Here is a 23499-nt window from a genome sequence, read left to right on the forward strand (position 1 = left end):
TTAGTCTTGCCCATATAATAAGATTTAAACCACATTTTCTGTTCTATAGCAGAACCATTTCCACTACAGATTTTAAAAAAAAAAAATTGTTTACAACAAGAAGTCTGAAATACAAAAACAACGCCTAATGAAACCTGTTCTTATCTCAAAAGCTGGTCTTGAGTCCAAAGACTAAGCTATTCCATTTGAGTCCCTTTTTGGATCTGAGAAGATTAAATCCAAAATTGTAATCCTCAAGCTCTCTGCTTTTAGGCTAATACGAGAAACAGCTGATGTCAAAAGCATGACAGCTTAATACTTTATTCATGTATTCATGCAGATGCCTAGAAGTAATGTGGTTTTGACTGGACTCTGATTACTTTTAAGCCTACATTAAGATCTACATGACTTTTTTCAGACCTTGCTTGGCACTTAATCTGTAGTTGTTCCCGCAAACACACCAGGTGGATTAGGTTCTGTGCAAAACACTCACAGTCCATGTCTTTTGGGGGTATTTTATTTATTTACTAAAATAAAGAACCTCTTCCTGCAACTGCATTATGTACAGGTATTTTTAAGTTCAATAAGTCAGTGGTTGGACCAGTCACTTGGGAGGTAGGCAATCTGCACTAAAGATTTTCTTCCCAAACTAAGCAGATCTGCAACAACAGCAGAATCCTTTATGAGGGCCATTCTTCTTACCCCTGCCTTAGGCTGAAGACAACACAGAAAGCACCTCTCCTCTTTCATTGCTACAGTGAAAGAACCTACTATGTTTCTGCAATCACCTGACATCAGGTAGCAAAAGAAATACTCCTGCAAAAAGGGGTTTTGTTGCTAGTGCCCAGTGAACTTCTGAAGAACAACAGAAATGTCTCCTGGCCCTGAAGATTTCCGAGACAGCAATGCAGAGCTGCTACGTGCAACTCAATGTGTTCTTGAATCCATAGTACTCAGTGGGGATAGAAAGACAAAAGACTTGCATCAACTGTTGCATGAAGTTCAGTGTTTCCAGAGGACCTGATTCATGTGTATCTCAGCTTGGCTGAACTGGGAAGCAGTGTTTCCTGGGCAACTATTGAAAATGCCTGGCCAGGACACTTCCCCCACCCCCCCACCCCTTCTTTTGTGCCGTGGTGACCAATATTTAAGAGATCAGCTTCACAAAAATATTACATTATCAATCAGTGATTGAAAACTGCTGAGAGTTGTGAACACGATCTTTAACAAGCTACTTTAAAGAGGTTCATTTCTGCCTTGAAGATTTGTTACCATTTTGGTGCTTCACTGTGTTGCTTTGCTGAGGTAATCTGACTTTAAAAACTACATTACCTTTTAACAAGAACTTCCTTCATTTCCCCTTATACAGCAGATCTTAAAAAATTAGCACTTAAAACTGCAGTTTTCAAAGACTGTTGAAGTGGCAGCCTGCAGGCCTGATAAGCAAACTTTTCTATGGCTGCTCTTGAATTGCTCACATGTTGATTAAAGTAATGATCAAGCAGTTCAGACCCAAAATGGAAAGCAAGATTTCTTCCCCCACCCAACTACTTTAAACCCTACAAGGTAAAAGGGTGGAGAAGTGGGGATGGGGAGAAACTAGGGGAACTTAAGGGAAAGAACACAGCAGCAAATGCTCTGGATCTAGGCACAGGAAAATTTGATGCAGGAATTGATAGTCAGAAACTCTCCCCTGGCAACTTTGGTATCAGGAGTATGTCAGAAATGAGGGGAGATGGTGACAGAAAAGGGAAATGCAGACATACAGTTTCTGCTGCTGCCTGAATTCTCTGGGGAGCATTCATGCCCAGATCTGAGGTTTCTGCAGATGCTTTGCTGTTCTGAGGAGCTAGATAGTATCTTTTTAGATGTCTAAGTATAGATTATAGAGCTTAACTTTTGTCAGTCATGTTTGGCTTTTATTGACTTGAAAGAGTTTTCAAACAGAAAAAGCTGCCAGACCATTACCAAACTTGTGTCTCCTACTATGGGAAGATGGGAGAATGGACAAATAAAGTAAAAAATTAACTGTACTTAAAGTATCTGTCTTAATCCATTAATGTCTTTGTTTTGTTAATCAGAGCCTACTAACATAATAATTAAGTTTTCCTTATATCATTGCTGCATAAAAGGTGAAACTTTTATAGACAGCATATTAGCAAAGTCCGAGATTTTGGGAATAAAGTAAAAACCCGCCAGATGCGACATGCAATTTTAAAATCCTAGCTGGGCAAGAAAAAAGTGCTTGCCTCTCATTGGAACAGGAAAGTGAATAAGACTTTGCAAGAAGGTAAGAGATTGCATTTCAATGAATCCCTTGATTTTTGGGTTACATTCACGTCCATCAACAATTAACTAGTGCCAACACATACCTATGTCAGACTGATGGTGAAACATCTTGCAAGGGTAAAGCCAAGTGTTTTTAGGGAAGAAAACGTGATTTTTTTAAAGTATTAATCTACTCCTCTATTAGTTTTTAAATAGAAAGTTTAATATCTCATTACACTGTTGTAAAGAAAGGCTGGTGGCATAAAAGCAAGCCTTTAGCTACTTATGGAAGACAAATTTCCATTGCAGCTGTAAGCCACAATGTCTCTCCAATATCAGAGAGAAAAGTGTGTTGCCTGTTATACTGAGTTCTGAAAGAAACCTTTGAAACCATCTGCTTAAGAACAGGCCTGGTAGATACTAATCAGCTGAGAGCGTATGAGTTTGGTAACCTGAGAAAAGAAAATATCCACTGAGGACACTTAGGAAAAAGTGTTACTAGTGTCATCATTTTATGGCAATTGCAGACTTCGGTTATGTTTAATGGAATAATTTCTCCATGCCAACAAAAATATTAAGAGAACAGTGCAGATGTTTGAATTTATGAAGACAGAATCCGCAATGCCAGCTTCAGATTTTTTATTGTGCAACTACAAAGCTAATGCTTGCCTTCCTTTGAAATCAGAAGGTAAGTTTTTAATACAGTGCTTTGGCCACACCATTTCCACAAATCAATCCAAATCCATTTAAAATGCATTCTGTTAAGTGCTTTTATGGAAGACAGAGGGGAACTAAAACACCAGGAAAGCATCTTTCCTTCCCTACCCATAAAAAATAAAAGCTACCAGACTGAAAGCAGACAAACTTGGAGCCATCTTCATCATTTCACATTTCTCCTCCTGCTTGTCTACCACCTTCTTATCAAAATACTTACAGCTCTATTTCATGATAAAATTTGCATGCAACACTCATAAATCTATAATAAAGAACCTGTTAAAAATGGAGGTAAAAACTTTGCATTTTACATCCTTACACTGTAAGCACAAATACTTTCAATGACTTTTTAAGTGTCTGACATAACCCTGTAGGAACAGCTTATGAGTAAGTCCAATACACTTGTAGAGTTTCAGAGCAATTTTGTGTAGCGTGCATATCCAAAAAATTAGTATATATTTATGGTAAAGGTGTACATACTAACCTGCCAAGGCCGATCCCAATCAAGAGGAATAGGAAATGCTCCAAACCAAGCTCCAAGTATACTGCACATGGTGGTAATCTGTAGACTGCTTTCCCAGATGGACATAGCGCTGTAAAAACAGTGTTACAAGATTTCAACAGCAGCAGAAGTTACCATGTCAGAATGTTAGATATAAGTACAAATGTAAGTTACATATTTTAGCTACAGTAACAATCTTTCTATACCACACATTCAGGAGATACTTTTCCCCTTAAGATGCTTACTGCAAAAGCTAATTTATTTTACACGGAAATACTCTTATTGAGCTTGAAACACTGCTTGACTGAGCAAATTAAAGTATCACAATGATACTGTGTGCATTGCAGGGAGAAGCAGACACGAACGGGTAGCATGGGTTTGTACAGAAAAGCACAAGCACAGTCACAAAGTACTCTGTGGTGTAGATATGTTATCATTTGATGACTATGACAATTTGAAATTCAAAGTAGAAGTCCACTATGTGAATATTCCAAAGCAAATTTCCATCAACTGAAAAGAAACATTGCAATAAATGTAACCCGCACATTGCGTCCAAGTTCAAGTACATTGGCTGCAGGACAAATTTACTGCATGCTAAAGAACTCTTGCATTGCCAGTCACGGCACATATCATATCATAAGAGATGTAAATGACTTCAGTTCTCAGTTTATAGCCTTCTACCACTACTGACTTCAGAAGTTTTGGAAAAGTTGGGTTTCTGTTTAATAGATAAGCACTTATTGTCCATCGTCAGTCTACCAAGTGATTGCTTTGCTTTTCTTAAGCCATGAACATTTGAATACTTGGTACCAATTAAGAAACAAGAACCGCAGAAGTTCAGAACACAGTAGGGCACAGTTCCAAGACAGGAGAACTGGGCTGAAATCCCTGCTCCCAATCCCCAAGGCAAGAGATCTGAATCTTAAGTCTGCTACATCTCAGATTATAAACACAAACGTAGCTTTAGCGAACAAAAGAAAAAAGATGTGCATTTTTATGTCTAGAAGACTAGATGAATACTAAACTCTGAACTTCACATGTGCTGTTTAGGTTGCATGGCATGAAAGCTTTAATGCTACGCTTTGTTTTGAAGAGTCTAAAATTTCTGACTTTACTTCTGAGTACACCTAACTCACTGCTACATTTGCTATTGACCAAGCGGCTCACAAGTATAAAGCAAACATTTTTCATTGTTTGCAAAATAAACGTCATACAGAGTATAATATTTACGGTGCAACATTGACATTTTGAGCAAAACTGTTTCTTCTACAATAATCCCATCCCTTTAACTTACAACACTCCAATTCACAATCCTACCAACTTGAGATTTTTTTTTTTAAAGAGAAAGGTCCTGATTCAACTATAAAACTGTTTAGGAGTGTGCACGTAGATAATTCTTGTAAATTATTTTCATAAGCTGAATAACTGAGCGGAGAGCTGTTAGGCAGCACAAGGAAGAGAACATTCACTACATCCTTAAATGACTGAAAGAGCCAGCAGAATATACTGAGGACTGACTGAGGTACATTTATATACCACAAGACATCTTATCTGGTAAACCTACACACATACTGCTGCACCATATGGAGATATCAGACTGAGTCCAAACGCAAAACAACAGAATTAGCAAGGCACAGTGCCCAGATGAAGCCATTGGTAGTTTGGCAACCATTTGAGCTGCTAAGCTGCTAATTCAACCACTCTGCAGCATGGACACTGGCTACTCAGATACAACCGGACTTGTCCTCCAACATTATCCCAAAGGAACAATGCTTTGATTATTCTCTTTTCTTCGTGGAATATCATCTATTGGGATTTTTGCAGGTATTCTTTAACCCATTAACCCATCACATAAACCTCTCATTTTCATGAGGCTAACAACTGCAGCAACATTCATAAACTTTTCTTTATTTTTTAACTATGAATAAACTACAACTAAGACCATTCTCCAAGCATAACTGGAGTATGTAAAGCCATATTTAAGATAATAAGTGATCACTAGTGGCACAAAGGCCTTTTAAAGCCTAAACTAATTATTTAACCCCTTTAAATAATACAATACATTAAGTGCTGTTTTAAATAATGTTTGAATTAAGAGGCTAGTTAACATAAAAGAATTTACTAAGACAGCTCCTGGAATTTTGGGCTGCAGCAGGACTGAAATACTAAGCAGCACTTAGTATTTGATGATGCCTACCTTTACAAAGGTCATTTCCAAGTCTGTAAGAGTATGCAGTTCACAAACAGGTGATAAAGTAGAAGAAATGAAAACTGGAAGGAGCCCTAAAGTTATGGTTTTATACTATATTTTGGCAAGCTCCAAATAAAATCTATTTCCTACCCAGATAACATCTTATAATTGCTATTATACCAGAAATTTCAACACAATCATGTAGACTAGTGATTTGAAATAAACAGTCTCCAAAAGGAGCAATAAAAATCAGCAACTGAAAGCTGATTTCTTAAAGACTTTTATGCAGGAGGCTACTTCAGCCAAGAATTACTGAAAAGCCATTTAAAGAACAGTCACCTGCTTTGATTAGTGCCAATAACCCTTTCTGTAGCTTTTATTTCCCTCTATCTGCTTACAGCAGCACATGATAGCATATGATCAGTGTCATGACACTGGTCAAAACACTAGATGTCAGAACAGAGAGTCCAGAGATAGCTGGCATGGGCCCACCCCTTCCCAAACACAGAATTACTGAAAAGAGCCCTTTTGACAGACTACTTAGAAATGAAGTTTTTATGATGTAGAATAGACAAACTTAATTTTCTCACACGTTCTATGTGTACATAGACTATAAATATGCAGGGAAGAACAAATTGTTCAGATTTCTTAAAGTAATTAAAAATAAGTGTATTTGGTCCATCAAATCAACATTTCCAATTCAAAAGTGTACTCAGTTTGAAAACATGAAGCATGTACAATTTTTTGTCTGAGTTACAATCGTGCTTCATGCAATTGTTTCATGTATACAAAAAAAAAACCACAACCAAACAAAACCTCCGCTCCACCCCACTAACAACCCAAACTTTATAATACAAGCAATAAACCTGCAGTGTCACAGATGACATGTTATCATGAGATGGCATATACAATCCACCTCCTAGAGGCACGGGCACTTAAAAGACTGATCTTGTAGTAACCTTATTAGAAGTGATTTTACTAGTAGTGACTGCACTTCCAAGTGCTACAAGTAGAAACAGAGAAAGCTAAGCACCTCTGCAGAAAAAATAAGCACTTTGCAAGATTATCCCCAAAATATTTAAGTTTGACCAACTCAGTTGTAACATAGCTATTATGATGCAACAGATTACATACAAGTTACTTAAATGTAGCTTTATGAGTAGTCCTGTGACAAGACATTATGTACATCAGTATTTTCACACTAGACCACCTAAAACATAGCAGAAAGCTATCCAGAGCAATAACAAGGTAATTAATATCTGTTACTTATTTACACTTGATATATCAAGATAAACTTTCTTTTTCTAGATGTCTTTTTCTGTCTTTCTGCAAAGACAATAGCACAAGCACATTTTGATCTTATAAATATTGCACAGGCAAATAAGAGTAACAAAAATAAATGCCAGTGGTTCCTTAAGTCTAAATTGTATTTAGGTATTTTTAAAACAATTCCTTTTTCATACTAAGCTATACACTTAATCAGACTTTCCAGCTTGCTGTTCCAGTGCAATTCAATCTGCTAAACTCTTATTTCAAGGCAAACAGCTGTTTTGATCTTACCTAACCACCCTTTTCTTCCATTCAACCAGGCCCACCTCATTCCACATGGTTACGTTAGAGACAACCTTTTAATACCTCATGTCTACACTCAACTCACACCTAAATGCAGGATGTTCCAACTCATTCAAGAGGTCAAATGAAAAAAACCAGGATTATTTTTAAAAGAACAGCTTGCTACAATCCATAAAAAATTTGCTACAATATTTCTTTGTAGTCTGTTTTCATTCAAAGACTAGTCGAAATAAACATCGTTATTAAATAGACATTTTATTCCGATAACGTTACATGGCTCACTAGTAAGAAGTACATACAAGTTGTCACAGCAAAAATGTCAAAACAAGACAACTGTGTTTCCTATGCAATAATTGCGCAGAAATAACATTAAGATCTAGACTAGGAAAGAGAAATTGACAGGCATTCCAAATCTAACCTGGCACAAAGACAGACTTCTTGTCAAACATCTGTTACTTCAATTCAACTATTATTTCCAGTTGCAAAACTTCCAAAGATGACTAAGTGAATCAGCAATGATTTGTTTTGGCTAAACAACTCCATGCTTTTATTAAAGTCTGTTCAACCCTTCCACTGAAAATAAGAAAAACAAGCATAACTGACTTGAATAAGGAGTCAAGATATTTTTCAGTAAGCTGAGAACTGAGATAAACCTAAAGTCAATACCTGAAACTACTACAAAAAGTCTACTTTTGTCCTCCTCTACAGAAGTTTAAACCAAAAGTAACTCCATACGTCAGCAGCATTATACAACTTTTCACTTTCTTTTGAGATTAGACCTCATCCTTACGAGCTATTAAAAGAGAATGAATGCTAACATCATATTATTAAATCTCAAGCATATGTGGGGCTTCTTTATGTTTCAGCATCCCAGTCTTTCAGCAGTCCTGTTATTTAGTGAGTGAAAAAAGGCAGAAGAGAATACTTCTGAAAAATACATTATCCTTGATACATGCTAATGCCATGGTTGTCACCGAGGTGAAAATGAGGTAAAAGGCTCATTTTACTTTAAATATATTCTTGAAAAAAATTAATGCTTGGAAACTGTGACACTGAAAACAGCTTGCTTTGAAATTTGAAAAAGAACATGGGTAAAGATTACATACTTAAGAACACTGTAAATTATATATCATTTTCACCATTATAGTCGTTAAAAATACTGTTAAAATAGTGTTTGCTTTGGCTTGTTATTCCTACTTTAAAAGCTGTATTTACAAAGGTACTATTGGATCATGTGCAAGATTCTCCCTGTACAGCTCAGTCTCAGGGCTCCTCTTTATTTGACTACCATCAAACTGCACAATGGTTTTACACAGTAAAATGTGCGTTTGAAACTTTACTTCTTTCAAACACATATGTAGTGAGATTTAGTGTCTGTACACCAAAAATAAAAAGCCAGTTTTCTGAATCAGTATCTTCAAAATAAATAATAATTTTCTTTGTCAGAAAACCTTTCATAAGCCTGTAATCACAAATATGAAAACCACCCATAATTGAGGAAGTTTTCCTTTCTCTACAAAAAAATCCATGATGTATTGTTTACATCAATTCTGTCCATTTCTATTCTGGGTAAAATCAGAAAATTTAGAACAGAACTTACCCATTTTTACTAAATACCCGTATCCATGCTTGTATGTTTGGTCCCAGCATACACAAGCATTGTAAAGTAGTAAAGGTAGACAGGAGAACTGCAAACAAAAACGTCTCAGTCACTGACCTACAAAGAAGAAATATTAAAAAATTAAGTGAGGTAGTTACTAATTTTCTAAGAGTTCCAAGATTTAGGAAAAAACCCCCCTCTAAGTCGACTTGTGAAAGCATGCATGCTTTCTTAAACCTCATGTAGAAGAATAAAGTATTTTCTTCTTACTCTGTAGAATAGTAAAGAAAGATGGAAAGAATTCTGGTATCTATTTGTTATCTCAAAGACTGAAATGCAGTAATTATTTTAAATGCCTGATACCTGTAACATTTTAAAAGACACAGGTGTACCTCATATAGAATATTAGTTCTGAATTGAAGTACTCTTGGATATTTACTTCACTATTCCATTTATTTTTCTAGTTTGATGTTGTGGAAGCAACCATGAAACTAAACTACATGATAGCATTGTTAGTCAGTAACTTAGTAGCTCTCAGAAATCAGGCTGCTTCCTGCCTCTTTTTTTTTTCTTTTTTAATCATTCCTAAAAATTAAAACACTCATGTCAAAAGGATGAAAGATAAGCAGGATGCATGTTTAGAATGTTGTGGGGAAAATGACTAAACGAAACTTCGAAAAATGTACCCATATATTTAACTTAAATATTAAAGTAAAAGGACTTGTTTGTAACTGTCTTGAACAACACATCCCCAAATATACAAAAATTGTAAAAGCCAGCTTCTAAAAACAAAAACACCCCCTCCCCCCCCAAAAAAAACCCCAAAGCAGCCACCCCTTCTTCCCCCCAGCCAGGAGCTTATCCTTTAACTTTCAATGTACCAGGAAATATACAAGTACTTATACTAATATCTGCAAGGAGAACTGCCCCTTAAAATGTTTAGAGAAAGATAGTTGTGTGACTTACTCTATGAGAGGTGCTCCATAAAGAACAATAATCGTATGAAATAGTATGCAAGACATGAAAAAGTATATACAGCATTTTAGAAATCTGGATATCTAAAAAAGAGCAATGAAATATCAGAATAATGTTTCAAAAGAAAAAAGAACATAAGTAACATATATCTTATCAATAGCTTTGTACTCTACCCATTGCTTTAATTTCACCTACAGCACAGTATGATAATAGCATGACGTGTTTCAAACAGTTTTCTCTATGTTTAATACTTTAAGTAATTAAAAATTATCACAGTCCGTCTATATTTTTTTCATGCACCCTATTAGAATAAGGCAAACATACAAAAAATGTAACTGGAAATGACAAGATAAACAGATTATTTTATTGGGTATTTTTATATCTGTTTTACATCTGAGTGTTACATCCATTCATTAAAAGGCATCTTTCACAGAAAGTGAAAAAATATTTAAAAGCAAGAAAATATGTAATATGGGAAAAAAAAGACATTCAGAATGAAATGTAATACTTAAAAGCATATGAAATAAAAACCACTACATTTTGAACTTGGCATCTTAAATTCTAAATCCATTTGAGAAATGTCCATGACTTTCTATAAATCTGCAAAACACACATAATTTTCTATGAATTTAAGCAACAGTTTCTGAGTACTCACTATATCATACAGAAGCATAGCCACTTGATAAACAGTTCTGGTTAGGTCTGTTCTGATCAGATCACCAAGGGAAATCCATAATTTCACTTGAACACTTGTTTTTGATATTTATCCCTTATGCTAGGCTGGGATGAAGTCTCACCTAGAACACGAAGCCTGCTTCATTTTTAAATCACAGATGGTGAAAATACTTGTTTTCCATAATGATTTTGTGTATTTTGCATCCCCCTCAGTCAGCAAAACTAGACAGAAGCTTTGCATACAAAGGTACTGCTTTCAGGGATGTTTGCTTAAATCACCACATCAGAGCACTAAGTCTTATCTGACTCAGCAAGTTGGGAGTGCAAGGCTATGCACCTGACTTCAAAATACTGGTGTATTCCCCCACTCCTCAACAAGTTGTGTGCTGCTCCAATTTTGCTCTGTTCAAACAGACCTGTTTCATTGGAATTCATACCTTTAATGCTCCCATTACTGTAACTAGAAAAATTTCTCCCAGATGTAGATTCTTCTGTATGCAAATTTCATCATTCAAGGAAATGTAGCCATTTTAATACTTTTCCATGTCATTTTTTAAAATCTACCAACTTTAATTGCAATGAGCTAGTCTCTCTTTTATGTCTCAAATTCTAAAAACTATTTCTCTTCCTTTAAAGTTATTAGAAACTTAAAACTACACATGAGAAAAGTGTTTCTTCATAACGCTGAAGGTCAGGCCTGGATTATGAAATGAGTTCAATTTCACTGATTTTTGCCACCATGCAAACTGCTGGAAGATCAACGGCTGGGACTACAAGCAATATATTGACAAGAAAAAAGAAATGCACAGAATCGCTCACCTAAACAGGTTATTTACAGGTAGAGAAAGTTTAACATCATGAAAATATTGGGAGAATTTATTTCAAAAGGTGCTACACAGCTCATTCATGGAAAACAAGAATTCACCACCAAAAACTGTCTTCTTTCTCATTTGATTATTTCAGTGAAAGAATTTGCTTCCCCTCCATACTGTCTGGTAGCGATTTAATAATAAAAATCTTACCTTGTGAGCAAACGAACTTCTCTTAGGCGACAGATTTGGTTTAAGGACTAAGTGCAAGATTATACTAAGGGTACTAACACAAACACAACAACTACACAGCCACGCGAGGTGCGTTCCCAGCACCGTGAATCCGTCCCAGAAGAAAGCCGGCACAACCGCTGACAGAACTACCGAAAAAGCACTGAGAAGGTTGGCAGCCAAGAGCTGCCTTATTTCTGCTTCTTTCATTGTGTTCCCTGTTCACCGGCCACCTGCAAGACAGCAAGTCGCACCCCGTTACCGGAACAGGCCAGAAGCGCTACAGGAGCTGCAATGCCCGAGGCAGAGCCCTGAGCTCAGTTTGGGGGTGAAAGGGATTTTTTTGGGGGGGGGGGGGGGGGGGGGGGAGTTGAACGTCATTCGTTTAAAAGCCAACCCCAAACCCACGGACACAGCAGCAGCACTGCACTGTCAGAGCCGGGCGAGCCGAGCGCTCGCACCGCGCAGGCGGCCTGCCCCGGCACCGGCACCCCGCACACCACCGAGCGCGCTTCCTGACGGCGGGAACCGCCTCGGGAACCGCCGCGCCCGGGCCGCTCCTCACCACTCCCACTTCAGCCGGGAGACAGCGGGGGGGCACCTGCGCCGGGCCCAGGAGGGGGCTGAGGGTCCGTCCCCCTTCTTACCGCAGCGGCGGCGCCCGCGCGTCAGTTCCGGGGCGGGCCCGGAAGTGGCTGTTTGTTGTGGTGGGGCCGCCATGGTGTGCGAGAAGTGTGAGTGGGGGGGGCCCAGCCCTGCCCTGCCCGGCCCTGCCCGGCCCTGCTCTGCTCTTGGGGGTCCCGGGCGCCCCCTGAGCTGAGCAGCAGCTGCGGGTCTCGGGACGTATAGGGCGGGCTGTAGGCGGCGGTTCCGGGAACGCCTGTGTGTGAGGTGTCATTCTCCCGCAGGCAGCGCTTGTTGTGAGTATTAACGCGGTGTAGTTTTAATTTTTTCCTTTGTAATGTTTCCTTGTGTAGGTGAGAAGAAGCTCGGTACGGTAATCACTCCCGATACGTGGAAGGATGGTGCAAGAAACACTACAGGTAATCTGTGGGGGGGGGTTAACACTTGTTTTTCAGGTATCTTAAAGCCAATTGGGCAGTTGAGCTATCTTATGATCTTAAGGCTAAAATTTTAAATTGGTAATCAGGTTAATTTTTCACTCCTGTAGTTTCCCTCCCACGATAATTTAATGCATTGGGAATTTATTTACCCTGAGCTCGTCAATATTGAACTTGTCTTTTTTTTTCTCCTTGTATGGAATGATGATACGCAAACAGAGCACAGTGTAAAGTGTTCTGTTGTCCTGTGCTTTAATGCTGTGCGAGATGTTTTATCTCTCTTTGTGACTTTATTTGCGCATGTGTAAAAGCTGTAAACTAAGCCTTGTTAAGTGTGCTTGGAACTGGGAAATTTATTGGTTTATGGTTTTGTGCTTTTTGTAGAAAGCGGGGGCCGCAAGTTAAATGAAAACAAGGCACTGACCTCAAAGAAGGCAAGGTTCGTATTTAATACTGATTTTGGCTAAAAAAGTCAGTTTGCTGTAACTGAGGCCTGTTTCCTGCATATCCGGGCAACTGCTCAAAACTTGTCCAAAATAGGCTTTTTAAAAATAAAATAAAATTTGTGGGGATTATGACATTTGATTAGTTGGTAAAAGTATGTCCATATGTGTTTTATGGGTGCTTTCTGCTGAATCATAGAGCGTGGCCAACTATTTTACTGCAGTTCTCACCAAAATTGGTAGGGTTTGATGCTTTTGTTAGGAGAGGAGCTGGGAAGGCTTATTTTCTGTGCTAAGATTGCCGGTACAATCTCTTGAGCATTTCCTTAATGTCTGGGGGACGTTCTGTTATGCAAGGGGGCAAGGTGCTGCTGTAAGGTGTTTTAAGTTCAAAATAGTCTAGTATCTTAATAAAAAGACACATTTTTAGTTCTGCTTTTGTTAAGTTTTTGTCCGTAATGCAAGAAAACTATTAATGGGGAAAGTGGAAGCTTTTCTGTAGACTTTGTGCAGCCTGTTAGAAATAATCCTTGTACGTCCCTTTTCTAAATTACAGGTTTTGCTGGAGATTCTGTCTGTGTTCTCTGGCTTAGACTTTTTAGGATAGGGCAGAGGAAATACTTTATTTCAAGGTGTATAAATAAAATACTTTTCCTTTTTCCCAGGTTTGATCCTTATGGAAAGAACAAATTTGCAATATGTCGGATTTGTAAGAGTTCTGTCCATCAGCCAGGGTCTCACTATTGTCAAGGATGTGCCTATAAAAAAGGTGAGTTTTCACTGAATACCAAATTACCTCAGTTTGCTTTGAAATTAGAGAGCAAGTGGAACTCTTGAATTTGTTTTGCCTTACAAAGAGAAGGCTAAGATGAGATTTAATTGCGATCTGCAACTACTAATAGGAAAGCATAGAGAAGATGGAGTCGGACTCTTCTGAGATGCACAGTGGTAGAATAAGAGACAATGTACACGGGTTAGAATGTGGAAAATTCTAATTACATACAAGGAAAGCAATTTTCACTGTGAGGGTGGTCAGATATTGTAATAACAGGGGCGCACAGAGGTTGTGGAATCTCTACGGGAGGAATTCAGAGCTTGACTTGAAAAGCCCTGAGCCAGCCTCATCCAAATTGGCCGTGTTTTGAGTGGGGCAGGGGCAGGCTTAGAGGCTGCTGGAGATACTTTCCAACCGAAGTCATTCTACGATTCATCTGCTTTTAGAATGTTTCTGGCATCTGAAGCAGTAGAATTGGAAGAATAACTTAACCTTGGCAATTGCATCAAACTATCATCTAGAAAGTTGGATTTTTCTTAATTTAAAAAAAAAATAGATTTTGTAAAACTCAGTTGCTTGTTGCAGTCCCTTTTCTGCTCCCTTCTCCCCTCCTTTATAATAGCTAAATCTGAAACTCTCTTTCAAAAAATAAAAAAAAAGACCAAACAAACACCACCCAACAAACCAACCAAAAAACCCAAACCAAAACCCAAACACTCTAGACCCATCCACCGCCCCCAAAAAAACCCCGCAAAACAACAAAAAATCCGGCTTCTTATATTGGTAAAGTGATAGGCTAGCTTGACAAAAGTAAATACCTGGGGAATAAAAGGCAAAGAGAAAAAAATAAGAGTTGTAAAAGCAATTAGGAAAGTGTCTCTGAAGACAAATCATGCTCATGGTTGTCTTTGTTCCTGCATGTATTGTTACACATTCAGTGGTTTATCATAAGCCATTGAAAGGTTCATTTCTCTTAAAAGAGTCTCTGGTCCAGTTGTGGCCACACTTGATGCAAGTCAAGCTTGACTTAAGGTGAAACTGAAAAATGAGAAAGAACAATATAATCATTGTCCTTAGAAAGCAAGATATTGCACTGTGCATATATAAAATCTTTCTCTACTTATGGGTTATGTGTGAATGACTGCACTGAAATTCTGCTTATACCTGGAAGCTTTCTATCTCTCATATTCATAATGAGTCTTCAGTATTGTTCAAAACTGTTCAAAAATTCCTGAGGGGAAAAAAAATCAATTTCAAGCAAATTTGATGGAAAGCCATAAGGATATAAAACTTACTAGACTTGTGATTTTGAGTAGGTAAGCAAAAGGGCTCAAACTGGTAATTCCTGGAGGGGGGAAAAAAAGCAACATGAATTCAGTTACGTTATTAATACAAAGGAATCCACATAGCACACAGACATGGGGTGAAGCAATTGTTAGATGTAGAGCTACAGCTAACCAGTAGTAAGTTTTGTTTATGAAATTACTTTAATTATTCTATAAATGTGTACTGTGTCCCTGAGTCAGTGATTTAGCAGCCTGGTGTGGGAGGGTTGCCTTTTCTAGTTGCTAGATGCTCACCAGATGGCTGCCTGAATCCCATATGGTAGAACCTTGTTCTCTTTCTTAAGCTTATGGCTGGTTTGGGTGGGCTTCAGGATTTCGTCCTTATCTGCTTGTGTATACTTCCAGGTTGAATCTGGTTTCTTCGTAAAATTCAGAACTTTAGGTTCTAGTTCTGACCATCAAAGACGTGGCTGTGGCATGTTTCTTGAAGCAAAGGCAGTCATATGGCTTAGTGCTTCAACTGTTGCATATCTCTGAAATGGAGAGGCAATCTAAAGTTAATTAGTCCTCAGTTTAGACCTGAAGTGAACAGCCTGTGGACTGGATTTTGGTCTCCAAAGTAAATCATGTGGCATGTTCCCTGCTGTTCTCTTTCCTAATGGACTCTTAGTGTCCAGTCACGTGATGTCAACGTATGAAAGCACACGATTCAGTGAGAGTTAACAGGAATAGTTGCCACTTGACCTTTTTTTTGTCTGCTGATGAATGGTCTTGTAAAATGAGATGTGGCCCTACCAGACAAAAGATTTACCAGCTTTCTGCTTTAGAAAAAGAGGGGAACACTGAGACAACCCCGTTCCTCTGCCTCTCCCGAACTTTTGTACTTCTTGCTGCTCTAGTCTCCTGACTTGCTGCTCTTTGGGTTTAGGTCAAAGTCCTCTGGGACGTCAGTGGTCATCTTCACTTCAGCTCTCAAGTACTCTTGGTGTCCATTGTTTCTCACTTGTACTACTCCATAAATAGCTTAATTCTATGAAACCATATTGTCAACTTTCTCAATTGTCTGATGCTTCCCACCTGTTAATTTTCCATAGCAGTCAGTTTGTTGGTGACTATATTTTCTTAGCCTAGCTAATTTCTGTCCATCTTGGGCCTCAGTTTGGCTACAGGACTTACAAAGTTTAATAATACACCATTTTTACCTGTTTGTCAGATGGGAACCTTTCCTGTCTCAGTATTCCAGCAAATTACAGAGGCTTCAGGCAGTGTTGTGAATCATAATGCTCTCAAAATAGAGCTTTTTTTTTTTTTTTAAGTGGCAGTATTACACATATGCTGCAAACACTAATTTGTGTTAGAAGTCATAATGTTACTTACGAATTTGCAATATCTGGTGGGAAAATGCACAGGTAGATTGTCAATGAGAGCTCATTTAAGCAATTTTTTGAAAACGATCTTTACAAAAACAGAGCAACTATGTTTTTGAAGAACAGCTTTGATTATTTTAAAATAATTTACACACCTTTTGTGTGCTTATAGGCATCTGCTCAATGTGTGGCAAGAAGGTCTTGGATACGAAGAACTACAAGCAGACTTCTGTCTAATTGTATTGACTAGTCTTTTTATGAACTTTAACTTCTGCATCTTTGTACAGTAACTTTTCTCTAAAATAATTTATGAATATTACTTTCTGGAAGATAATACATTTGCTTGGAATGAGATGAAAGGTAAAGACAGACTGATTGTTTGCCTAGAAATGTATGTAATATTTGATTTTTGTTGTTCGAGCACTAATGTTAACTGATATTTAAAAATAATGGTTTGCAGCAACTGGTAACAGTTAAAGTGAATGAGAAGATCCTACTGGATATGTTGAAACTATGTTACCGTCGTAACACAGATCTTTGAGATTAACACTTTTATTCTTTTGCTGTATCTTGAGTCTTCTGCTTGTCCGATAGTAATATGTTATAGATGTATACGATATAAGCTTGTGTCACCTCATTCAAGTAGTATCTTCATTTAGTTCTATGCTTATAGGTATTTATAATTACTCTCACCCCAAACTATTACGTCCTCCCCTCTAAGTATTGGTTTTCAGATTTTAGTGCAGTTGTCCTACAGTGGGGTTGGTTAAATCACAAATTGTTAAACTACTGCAATCTAGTGTGTTACTCTGCCAGTTCTTACTTTGGCAGTAAGGCTGATTAGCTGTTCCCTTGTTAGCCTCTACGGAGGCTTTACATATGGCATTTGGTGGCCCAAGGCAATAAAATAATGAGCATCAATTTCTAATGCCAGGTCTCAGTCTCATCATTTCCTAAGTTAGTCTGGCTTTTAAAAGCTTGGTTTGAAACTGGGTCTTGAATTCTGTGATGTAATTGCTTATATACATGTCAAATTTAAAAGGTCAAAACAGGCTGCCTTCTCTTTAGCATTGGTTTGATGTAAGACTTGAAGTGAGCCTCTCTGAACATGAGAGGCTGAGTGTGGCTCTGCGATTCTTTTGTCCTTTGGTTAGTTTCTACATAAGAAAGCAATTTCTGTTACAGAGAGTAGTAAGTGTTCACTGTGCCTGCATTTTAAGGGAAAAGAATGGTACCCTTAATTCATGGTGGGGTTTTAACTAGACCTATTTAAGTGTTTGCTCCTCCCTGTGATCTCCTCTTGGCAATCTTTTATGCTTTTGCAACTTTCTTTCAACTGCAACAGAAAAGCTATCAGTGGGAATTTCCCTATGAATAGGTACGCTGTTTTACGTTTCCTTTTGTTCTCGTATCTTACTGAGACAACTGCATGACTTAATGGCGACTGAAAAATTGCTGTTCTTTCTATGTGTTAGTGGGAGAAAATAAAGGATACTGGGAATATAGTTATTCTCTTTGCTCTTAGCTCTTGTCATGCTGTGGTTGTGCTGTAAGTAGCCCTCTAAAGGGGATTGCCTGACATTTTCTGTCACTCTTAACTATCCATTATTGAGCATTTGTCACCACAGTTTCTTGTTCCAAATGTGTTGACATCCTGCAGTTGCTAAAATGGTAATTCTTTTCAGCATTTTATATTTGCTAAAGCTTTGTCAGGATAGTGGAATGAGCTGGATCCTCCAAAAGAAGAGAGGAATGTTGCTGCTTTTCATTTCAAAAGGTTCACCCACCTTAACAATTGAATGGAGGTACGTGGATTAGCTAGCGGGTGACAGCTGGCAATGGGCAAAGTTATTTCCACATGGTGGTGCCACTTGTTTCCAAACACATCAAGTAATTCTAATATTAGTGTACATCTTTATGACACATCCTTTGTATGGATGAAAAGAAAATGTTTATCATTGGCTTCAAGTTTTGCAGTAAGTGCTTGTCAGCAGAGTGGGTGGCAATTTCAGGTGGCAGATTCTCCGATATTCTCTGAACTCTTCAGCCTTTATGGGTGCATTCTATAAGATTGATTGATTTCTGCTATTCTGTGAATAAAACTTCTAGTCGTCCTAAAACTTGCCAGTATCTCTATTTCAAAAGCATGACTTTGTAATTCTTGAATACATGGTATGAATTGAATGTTTATTGCACTCTGTAAATATTGGCACTGAATGAACTCTTACCTCATTTTGTGACTGATTTAACAACAGGGATTTAAATAATATGATCCTTTGTTCACAATTATCTTGTGAATAGAGCTTTTATGCACCTGTATCCTGGGCAGCTGCTTTTGCATGTTAAAATGTATTTTTGTTGGAAAAGGAGGACAGATTTTGGTTTTTCTTTTAATAGTGGATATGAACAGTGGTTTGTTCTAGTGGATTGTACATGCTTGGAATCTTCCATCTGTAGCTCTCAAACCTTCTTAGCCTCATGAGAGGTTTAGTTCCTGAGATCTGTAAAATTTGCTGATGTAACAGTCAACTTCCAGAAAAGCCCATTTTCCAAGCATTGTTTTGGAGACCCATTGTTTAAATTTAGATCACAGTCCCTCTCCTGCACCTCTGAGATGCACTACAGCTCAAGGCAATCTTGGCAAAGAAGCACTTAAAGTTGGCTTTTAAACTTATATACACCTTCAGTATAATTGAATTGTCATATAAAAGCATTTTTATTGATATTAAAAATGTCTTGTTAGCATGGGACGGCTTTCCTGAGAAATTATGCAGTGAAAAACAACAAGAAAATCTGTAAAGGGAAGTTGCCATTTTTGTTTAATGTACTGAGAAGAACACATTGATGTTCTGAGATGATCAGACTGTTCTCTAAATCACAGGTTACATAAGAGATTTGTGTTGCCCGATTTAGTAGGATTAGAGTTTTCCTCAGTACTGCTGAATTCCTATACTGTCCTTGCTGTTTCTGCATGTTCATTGGCCACAGCTATTCCTGAGCTAAGTATAAGTAACATTTTGATGCAGAATATTGAGAGAAAAGAACAGATTGGCTATAAAAATGGTACTGTACCTGTAACAGCCAGTCAGATGAAAATTGAACAGGAACTGTTGAGGGGTCCTTGTTGCAGCAGGGTGTTCTCACATTCTTCCCCATGTTGGGTTTTTTGGTTTGGTTTTTTTTTTTTGGTTTTTATTAACCCTGTTCTTTCTGCTGCAGAAGGTGGAGAAAGGACCGTCCAGGATAGTCATTTGGCAATACTGTTCCAAGGCATTAGGACTATTTTAATTGTTTACTTGTAGAAATGTGGCGGGTTTTTTCCCCTCTTAGGTTTATTCCGTTCTGTCATTATCAGAAGGATAGCAAGAAAGACTTTGTCTTATATGCAGGGATGTCATTGACCATTTTGCATTCAGTTTTTCTTGAGAACGGCCCAGACTTGCACCAAAATCTCTTATTTAGCAAAATAAGAGATGTACAGGTTTCAGGTGATAAGTCTGTTGCACCTACATGCTTGTTCTCATATCAGTCCTATCATCAGTCCAGCTCTCTGCAATGCCTCAGATTGTACAAATACTCCAGTTCTGTACTAGCTGAGCATTGCTCTGCCCAGAGACACTTAGGCCAGGACCCTCTGCCAATCTCACCATCATAAATTCTGGGCAAGAATGACTAGTGCCTTTGTATTATCAATGGACATAAGAGGTATGTGCAAAAATTTAAAAAACAATAGCTTGAATTAAGCAGCTGCTCGAAGTAGTGCAATGAACCAGGTTGCTATATTTTCCTAATACAAAGCTGTAAGTTTCCCAGACACTGAAAGAATCCCCAGCACGAGAGATTCGTTCTTCATTGAAAAAGAGTAAGCCAAGAGCAGGAGCTGTGGCTCTTTACATCTGGTATGGCAAAACTTAGTTTGTGATAAGGCCTCTACACTGAGAATAAGATTCTGGGGCTAATGGAGTTTTTAGAAAACCCCTCAGACAAGTCATTGTTTTCCCTGGATTGAAACTGGTCTTCCTGGTCTCCTGTAAGTATATATGGCCTAAAGATGGGCCCCTTTCTGTCACTTGCTTTGGATATTGGAGAATCCAAGAGTGGTTTTGGGGATGTTGCTGCTCAGTCCCTGACTTACTGGTTTCTTAATAGAACTATCTGCTCCTGAGCCCTGGTTCAGCAGGGGATTGTGCAAGTATCTCTTTTGCTTACAGTCTCTTACCAGATCACTGGTTTAGAAAAAAAAAAAATAACGTGGCAGGGTGCAAAGCGCAATACTGGTGACAGGAAAACTCACCCTGAGTATCATGAGAGAATGGATGCATTGCCGCATCACAGCTGAGGTTTGCTATTAAGCAAAAATATTTTTGCTCTCCCAGTCAGCAGAACTGGTTGGACAATCTGATAAGGCACGATGACAGCCCTTACAAATAACAGAGCCAAATGTTTCTTCTAGTAAGGATTGTAAATGTGCCTCATGAAGACCAGTTGGTTTTGAACTGCTTGTCTTCCTCACAGACTTGTGCTTTTATAGCGGAAGTTATCATCTGAAACTCACCAGAAACTGATTTTTTATCAGCTTTTATGGGTGGGGGCCATAGTTCACTTTGCAGAACTTGCATGAGGTATACACGTGTTCATCATGTCTGGCTGACGCCTGCAGAAAACGTGAGGTCTCTGTTGACAAGGAGTGCTTACTTCACCCACTTAAGGGCAACAGGAACAGATTTGTTGAAGGGACCTGGAAGAATTTGTTTGAAATCTTGCCAGGAAACTGAAGGAAGAGTCGAGTGGAGTATTCTTCATGTGAGTATTGCTGGTAAAGATTACTTTCTTACATGGTTCACGAAGACACTTCTGACGCTTATTTTTTTGCCTTGCTGCCATTCATTTGCGATGAGTAGCAAACAGATTTTTCAGGCACCACTGAATTGGTGGTCAAATAACTACCTAATTAAGCAGACATTTCCAGATTGGCTTTCTAGTAGAAAACTTCTAGCAACTACTTCTCCTTACTTTCTGAAAGATACAGACTGAACTTAGCAATGTTAGCGATTCATTAAGCATAAGCACTTGCAGCAAATGCACTTACTCTATGCTCGTCTGCCAAGTGGTACAGGTAAAACAAATGTTAAGGGTTTTTTTTTTTCTGCCTCATCATGGTTATGATGATTAAATATCACTGTTGTTAACTGCTTCAGGTCACATGCAAACACACAGAACTCACTGTTGCCATTTTCTGCTGGCTAATGGGTCTCATCACAGGCATCTTAAATATATCATTATCAGTCCAGTCTTCAGGAAATCATTCCTTGCTGTTAATTTTCTGTTATTCCTTTTGCTGCCATAGAAGGTAAAGATTTTAAGCTTATACAGCTCCCAGATTGTGTCATGGACATTTACTGTTCTGATAGGTTTACTACTGTTCAGTAACAGATCAGTGCAACGGAGACTATGTGTGATGAAAGGCATGGGTCTCAGGGAGCGGGCATTTAGCCCAGTCCAATTGTCATCTTCTATTGATTAAAATATTTAAATACTACTTGTATTAAGCAAAGACCTTGCTCCATCATCTTAAATCTCTGCCTTTCTCTGGAAGGCTTTTGAAAAAGTGATGACATGACATTTCAGTGATGAATAGCTTCCTTTTATGGCTTCCAGAATCATTGTTTCCTAAAGGATGGGAAGTAAGCACAAGCCATATAAGGGAAGAGTTATTCTACTGATTTTCAGATTTGTTTGTTTTGTTTTGTTTTCAGGTAGTCCCTGCTTATTAGGGTTTTACACAAATCTTTAAACAGTCAGGCATATTTTGTGCATGCAGTGGCATCAGCCTGAATTTGAAGAGAGCCTGAAGCAGCGACTGAGAGATTAGTTGCTCTAAGCTTAAAATAGATCCTTGTTCGGATAATGAGATATTAGCAACATTAATTGCCACTGTTCTCATCAGAACATGTAAAATCAAAATTCAGAAACTCACCAAACTGGCACATTTCCCAGTCTAGATTAGGAATAGTGGACAGGTAAGTAGATCAGTATGGATTATTGTGGAGGCTTGGTTAAGTGAGAGGGGGCATGATTTTATGCCACTGAGCAGTCTGAGCAATCCAGGCTTTGAGCAAGAGTTAGGCCCGGACCTCCACAGATTTACCTAGATTTGGTAGGGCTGCAGTGAAGAGGAAGAAGGGGGCGTCATGCACTCACTCCGTGTAGCATGCTTCAGTGCTGTTGTGGAGGCTCGAGGCAGAGAAGCTCAGTGTGCCTGTCCTGGTGGTAGCTAAGAAAAAAAGTATCTGCTAGCAAGGGCAGCAGAATTCAGGCTTTAGGAGTCAAAGTGTTCAAATTTCACATCTGTCGCAGATTCTGTAACATTGCAAATAGTGAGCTGTATGAGTGAATCTTTGAAGCTTCTAGGAAAACTCTGTAGAGAACAGTGAAAGCAATTGATTTCTTAAGATTTTGCTGATAATACTTGGCCCTATTTCTTTCTATTTTATCCATATGTCCTATTATAACTACCTCTCTGCACCTGGCTAACATACAAGCATATGTTATTGCTGGACTTTGAGTAAGTGCAGCATTGATAGTTGCGCTAAGGAAAAAAATAGACAACCAGGTATTATGGTACATGAAGAAAAAAACCTCAGTTTTTAAAGACTGTCACATTAATTATAAAAGAGAAAACTTTAAAAATTATTTATCTTAGCTAAATTAAAAACAAATAATCATGCAAATATTAAGGATATAAACTAGCTTGCAATCTCCATCCCTTTTTATTCTATAAAAGGTTTCTGAAGATTGGGGTTGTTTTCAGAAACAGCTGGGTGCAAGGGACAATTTTTTTTAAGGTTAAGTTTATTTAAGCAAATAATTAAAAATTTCAAATCCCTTTCAACATAAGACTATATATGCAAGGTCATGAAGATTGTTTGGAGGTGAATATATAGGTTAGCCAGGTTTTGACAAGTGCGCCTGTCACATGCTAGCTGTGAAATGCAATTTTATAAAGACTGCTCTACCATAAAGTGCCACACGTTCTGGCTTTATTCCTGCC

The 23499-nt window shown here is 38.2% G+C and overlaps 2 protein-coding genes across 6 annotated transcripts in view; one reads left to right on the plus strand and one right to left on the minus strand.

Moving 5' to 3' along the window:
- The window catches only part of PIGF (phosphatidylinositol glycan anchor biosynthesis class F), a 20198-nt gene extending 8018 nt beyond the window's left edge, over positions 1-12180 (minus strand). The window contains exons 1-5 of one of the 5 annotated variants that reach the window (XM_068400208.1): positions 12164-12180; positions 11499-11749; positions 9793-9884; positions 8827-8943; positions 3446-3554 (exon numbers count right to left, since the gene is read on the minus strand). In XM_068400208.1, coding sequence (XP_068256309.1) covers positions 3446-3554; positions 8827-8943; positions 9793-9884; positions 11499-11726 — 546 coding nt within the window. In that variant the 5' untranslated portion in view covers positions 11727-11749; positions 12164-12180. The other 4 variants (XM_068400201.1, XM_068400191.1, XM_068400180.1 and 1 more) reach the window with 4 other exon arrangements.
- A 9-nt stretch (positions 12181-12189) lies between these two features.
- CRIPT (CXXC repeat containing interactor of PDZ3 domain) lies at positions 12190-17953 on the plus strand. Its single transcript, XM_068400235.1, has 5 exons — positions 12190-12250; positions 12494-12559; positions 12962-13016; positions 13686-13789; positions 16621-17953. The coding sequence occupies exons 1-5, from the start codon at positions 12235-12237 to the stop codon at positions 16683-16685; spliced, it is 306 nt and encodes a 101-aa protein (XP_068256336.1). The 5' UTR covers positions 12190-12234; the 3' UTR covers positions 16686-17953.
- The last annotated feature ends 5546 nt before the right edge of the window (positions 17954-23499 follow it).

Source organism: Nyctibius grandis, chromosome 1, assembly GCF_013368605.1.
Source record: "Nyctibius grandis isolate bNycGra1 chromosome 1, bNycGra1.pri, whole genome shotgun sequence".
In the NCBI taxonomy this organism is placed as follows: domain Eukaryota; kingdom Metazoa; phylum Chordata; class Aves; order Nyctibiiformes; family Nyctibiidae; genus Nyctibius; species Nyctibius grandis.